The sequence below is a fragment of the Hyla sarda genome, chromosome 1 (assembly GCF_029499605.1).
Source record: "Hyla sarda isolate aHylSar1 chromosome 1, aHylSar1.hap1, whole genome shotgun sequence".
Lineage (NCBI taxonomy): Eukaryota > Metazoa > Chordata > Amphibia > Anura > Hylidae > Hyla > Hyla sarda.
In genome coordinates, this window is record NC_079189.1 from 551,349,008 (window position 1) to 551,355,007 (window position 6,000).

Here is a 6,000-nt window from a genome sequence, read left to right on the forward strand (position 1 = left end):
CTGCTCTGGTCTGCTCGATCTCAGACCAGAGCAGGAGACGCCATTACAGATGATCGGATCGGTGCGGCAGCTCTGCGGGCAATCCGATCATCTATGTTAACTTGCGCATTGATGCAGATGCTGTGATCTGTACTGATCACGGCATCTGAGGGGTTAATGGTGGACATCCGCGCGATCGCGGATGTCGGCCATTACCGGCGGGTCCCCCGGGTTGCTGATAGCAGCCGGAACCTGCCGTGTATAACGCAAGCACCACTCTGATGCTCGCGGTCATACACAGGACGTAAATGTACGTCCTGGTGCGTGAAGTACTGCCAAACCAGGACGTACATTTACGTCCGTGGTCGTTAAGGGGTTAAATGGCTGGTCAGGGTATGTTGGAGATAAATATTGCCTTTACTGTTGTAAATATATTGCTCATTATAATCCCTTTTAGGAATGAGGAGAACAATTTCATCAGATGTATTGAAAGCTGTAACCAATGATGAGAAGAATCCAAATAACCGTTCTATAATTTTTGGCATCACTACTTCTCCCAAGCATGGGAAGATCTTAAAGTTTATTCAAGAAAATGCCTCGGAGGAGGCCTCCAGCTTTACACAGCAGATGGTAAGTATTTGGTAACATTATTTGTTAGGAGGTTTTATATTAAAGGCGGCTGTGTGGTAATCGATTAATCCCTACTGGGCGCCATTGTATACTGAATATGATTCTCAAACTTTTAACCCCTACTTTATTTTTCAGTCCAACATCTTGTATTGATTTAGAAAGAACTTGCTAGGTCCTTGGTGCCCCTACACGCTGACCCAGGACTTGACAGATGAGGAGAACAGCATTCTGATGCTATTACCCTGTGCTCCTGTTCAGTGGTCTCCAATCTGTGGCCCTCCAGATGTTGCAAATCCACAACTCCCAGCATGCCCGGACAACAGCTGCACTCCTGGAGAAAGCAAGGAAGCTGTTAGAAGTGTCCATTGGGGGTCTGGCTGCTCAGACCCCCACTGATCGATAGAATGATCAGCTTGTGAAAGCAGAGCGAGAAGTGTATAGATTCAATAAAACACTTTCTGCAAATCCATATACTGCTTCCTCTGCTTTCATGAGTGTAGTTGAATAGAATAACAAAGAAATTAAGCACCCAGCTGAGCGCTTCTGCATTAACTCTGGGGGGACAATTCAAATTTTTTACTATGGGGCCCAACCTTTCCCAGCTACGCCCGTCTGAGGTACTTTCCCTGCTTCTACATCCTTGTGATTTCTCAGCACATATTAAAAAGGTATTCTCATACCTGCAGAATTTTTTTTCTATAGGTCCCTTATATTTTAATATTTTGTCTGCTTCAGTTTGTGGTTTTTCTTTTGCAGATTGATGAAGGAAAAATTGTATATGAGCATACTGATACAGAAGCGTTGGTGTGGAGTTTGCAGGATTCCTTTACCTTCACTGTGTCCTCTCCTCCAGCTCGTTTGGAAATGCAAGTTTTCCTTATCACAATATCATATGAGATCAATGATCCCAACAGATATAGTCGCCTTATTGCCAATACAGGTAAATACAATTTGAGAATAATGTCTTATGCTTCGGCAAATTATATATTCTGTTTCTAAGTTTAATTTATTAACATGTATTATCAGGTGCCTCTGTGGTGGAAGGAGGAAAAGTACAAATAGACAAGTCAAAGTTAGATGGGTCAAATCTCCTAGCCCGACTGCCAGAATCTCAACGTTCCTTCTATGAAGTCTGGTTCCAGGTGACCTCTTTGCCCAAGCACGGTATGATTATAGTAGGCGATAGGAACATCACGAAAGAAAAGCCAAACTTCTCCCAGTACATCATCAATAAATTTGGGATTACATACGTACACGATGGAGCGGAATCGCCCACAGATTACTTCACTTTTGCCACATGGTTAAATTTAAAAAGCAAATCTGCAGTAAAGCCGGACATGGATGTGATAGAAGAGAGGTTCAATATTACTGTCATTCCAGTTAATGACCAAGTGCCTGAGCTTAAGACAAAGCGGCCAAGTTTGACCATTTTGCAGGGAAGAATGATGGCTTTGGGTCCAGAAAACCTAAACGTTGAAGATCTAGACAATCCTCCTGAAGATATAAAATACACTGTCATTAGTTTGCCTAACAATGGTTACTTAGCAAAATCCGACAATCTTAATATTTCTGTCCAAGCATTTACCCAGGCAGAAGTAAATAGTGGTGACTTGTGGTTTGTACAAGATGGAAGTCCAAATTCTGGAGTGTTTTATTTCAGCACGTCCGATGGTAAACACAAGCCACTGTATAAACTCTTTAACTTGGAAGTGATACCAGTCTCCATTACTATGATTAATAAAACCAATCTGGTCCTTCTGCAAGGGCAAACTTCTTTGACTCTGTCGAATAGCAATTTAGCAGCAACAACAGATGGAAAGAGTACAGTCATCAGTTATGCGGTATCACAGAATCCCCAGTTTGGCATCTTCATGCTTGATGGTAAACCTGTGACAACATTTGAACAAGCAGATATAGACGTGGGAAAAGTAACTTATCATATTGAAAACTTTACTGTGTCTGAAGATTCTTTTGAGGTTTTGATCTTTACTTTAGAAACTAACCTCACCGGACAGGGATTGAACATCACAGTGAAACCACTAATAAATATCAGACCAGATCTCAAAGTCCCTACTGGCCTAGTGTACACTTTAAAGACCATGGATTTAGATGCAACTGAATTGGGAAATCTAACCATCAGTGACCCAGAATACCATATAAATCAGCCGCCAGTGTATGGAAAAATACAGAGAAAAATGCTTAAAAAAGATTCCTATGCAGATGTTGAGATGTTCAAACAAAGTGATATTGATACAGGACGTATATCGATGTATATTGATGCCAACATCACAGACCAGGAAGTGTTGAATGATTCCTTTGCTTTTATGCTAAAAGCGCATGGAGTGCCATCTGCCCTGGGGTATTTTACATATTCAATTGTCCCTTATGAACCATTTATGATAGAATCTACCACTGCTTCAGGAGCGTCATCAGTCAGCTCTGGTGCTCTCTTGTATACCACTGTGGGCTATGAGAGAAGGACAACAAATTATTGGCTGACTAAAAACCTTACCGAAGTTCCTATAAAAAGATTTGGTAACCGCAATCGTTGGGGCAACCAAAACATTGAGGAACCGATTGCATCTGTAGAGGTAGCACCTACCACCCATACCATTAGAGACACAACCATAAAAGTGGTAGCAATTACTCCAAAAGCTGAGCTTAGTCAGACCAGTCCTCTTTCTGTTATTATTCCAGTGGTAGTTCTTATCTTCCTTCTTCTTGCAATCATCTTCATTGTCTGGTTCCTTATTAGAAAACGGAAGGCAAAAAAGGCTCCACCACATGTTAGAAGTCATTCCTATAGCATGGTACCCCAGGTACCCTCCCCGTGTACAGAGCAAAGTGCTACTGTACCCACTGTGACGGTGACCCCTCTGCAAACCAATGACTATTGTTCAGTAAGTCCTTTGCTGCCATCAAGACATGACCACTTACGAACAAACTCTGCTCCCTCCTTAGTAGTCAGTAGTCAACAGAACTCTTGGCTACAGATGGATCCAGAAATGATAGAACATTGTCGGAAGACTAATCCAACCCTTAAAACCAATCAGTACTGGGTATAGAAAGCTATGCCACATTCAGTGTATAGAAAACATATTTTAAAAATATGTATATTTATGGTATCTGACGAAGTATTCTGCAGTATATTTATTTTGTCTTATCAGGAACTATGAAGAAGATATGCTGGAATAATTAGGGTTTTCTTAAAGGCTATTGTCACTCTTGATGTATAACAATTATTTTTATGTATGTTAGTAATTACCTTATGCAATCTCTGTTTCTTAATTCCCATTCAGACCCCCTAATATGTCTTTTGTAATATGCCCCTAGTTTCAGACTCTTCTGATGTGCACATGTCTCTCCAAGTAATGCATGCTATCTGTGAGTTCTGTGTGGAAGATTCTGCTGCCTTCACTAGCTCTCATGCACCAGCACAGCTTCATTATTGTACTGCCTTCCCCTTCTACAGCTAATAAGGGATCTCTTTTTCCTTATACTGACACATCTTGATGCTGAGGAACATGAGCATCATTTTAAGTGTAGCTCCCATAGCAGCAGCTATGGGACTACAAAGTTAAAGGGTTAACTCAGAACCCTGTATCTTTTAGTAGAAAATAACAGGTTAGTAGCTTTCTGTTAAGTAACGCTATTAGGTGAGCACTCTGATATATGTTGCTATTATCCCCATACATTACATTTTTGCTAGTTGCTGCTGCTTTGGTGGTGGTGGTGGGGGCGTGACATTTTGCTCTATTCCCTGGAATGTCTTTATGGGGTACTGTCCTCTCTTCCTACACAGAAGCTTAGCCTGTGTGATTTACCGTATTCCCCTGCAGATTGCCATGTGTGATCTTGACTCCCTAAAGACTTGGATGTTTTCCTTCGTCTTCACATTATTATCTACAGGAATAAACTTCTTGCTCCTCCCTACTGGAATCTCCAACTCAGAGATAAGGGAGAGCAGACAGCTATCACAGCTAGGAGTAATGTGCTGTTGGGTGCTAAAAGCAGCAGGACAGCCATCTATGTAATGGTTGCATAGATTCTACCGCAGCAAAATAGTACAGAATTTTTAAAGGAAGTAACTTACTAGTTAGTAAGTTACTTAATATTCCATTTAGGAAGCAGATTAAAAAGGCAGCACAAAGGTGTCCATAGCCTTTTATGTCATTATACCTACCTCCCTTATTCTGTACAGGCTACTGATACAGTTTTTTTTTGTCTAGAGATTCTCCTTCTAAATGTATTTATATGGTTCATAGCATGGGTTAAATATGTGGAATAGCATGGCTTCATTGTTGCAAAGATGCCCCTTCCTTCTCTGCTAATGGCACAGCGTCAGTCACAGGGAAATGGACATCCACATTTTACCAGGTTTTAGGTTCAGTATTCTGTGCAGTATAATTTCATAACATATCTTCATAGTGTCGGAGCACCAGTTTTCTGATCGCTTTAAATCTCCAGCATATATTTACAGTTAAAAAAAATAATGGTAACTGTGTGCTGTCAGAATTTTAGATGGGACATATAAGTTTATTGCATACTATTTTATCATTGAGTATAATATATAGTAATATGCATTATACCTCTAATGTTCCCCATATGTGTGCATAATTTTGGACCTATTCAGATTAAAAAAGGTGATCAAGGATGAACAGTAACTTGTATATGAGGTTGACTCCATTCTATCTTATAGTACTTAAAAAAGGATTGGTGCTTAATGGAGAACTGAGAGCATGGAGGTTTGGAAGTATGTAGACCAAGTTTGTCTCTGACTTACTGCCATGAAAAAATGTCATCATACACAGTGGTCCTCATTTACAAAGACTGGAGTGTCGGTTAGGTTTTTTTTTTCCAGTGTACTCGTCTTTTTTTCCCTTGTGATTTACTAATCTGTCGCATGTGTCGTTTTTTTTTGTGTCGCACGATATTAAATTCTGTCGCACGGGAATAAAAAGCGTTGCACTGGAAAAATAAAAATTAAACCAAATAAATAAAGTAAAGTTACTCTGCACAAGGATGTAACTTTACATTCATGATTGTTAATGGGTTAACAACCCAAAAGTAAAAAAAAAAAATATATATATATATATATATATAAAAAAATCTATTGCATAATTTAATCATAAAAGCGTGGAGGGTTTAAAAATGCTTTTAAAGTATAAAACAAGTAATTTAATCATGAACCACAATGGTCAGCTGTCCCTTCCTCAAAAACACTCCATTCACTCAACCCCTGGGCTGTCTGTTTTTCAGAGTTGAGAAATCACACTTTTTTCAGAGTGATTTCCCAATAACTCCGAGTGATTTTTCCATTTTGTCGGGTTAACGCCCATTTTTGAGTAAACCACGCCCATTTTGTAGGTTAAATTAGACTCTCCGAGTGTT

At 39.9% G+C, this 6,000-nt stretch overlaps 1 protein-coding gene across 1 annotated transcript in view; it reads left to right on the forward strand.

Annotated features, from left to right (window-relative positions):
* LOC130293231 (chondroitin sulfate proteoglycan 4-like) overlaps positions 1 to 5,702 on the forward strand; it is a 51,054-nt gene extending 45,352 nt beyond the window's left edge. Inside the window, exons 8-10 of the mRNA XM_056541735.1 lie at positions 437 to 609; positions 1,366 to 1,549; positions 1,636 to 5,702. Of these exons, the coding sequence (XP_056397710.1) occupies positions 437 to 609; positions 1,366 to 1,549; positions 1,636 to 3,674 (2,396 nt within the window). The 3' untranslated portion in view covers positions 3,675 to 5,702. The remainder of the gene's footprint in view (positions 1 to 436; positions 610 to 1,365; positions 1,550 to 1,635) is intronic.
* Positions 5,703 to 6,000: the final 298 nt, after the last annotated feature.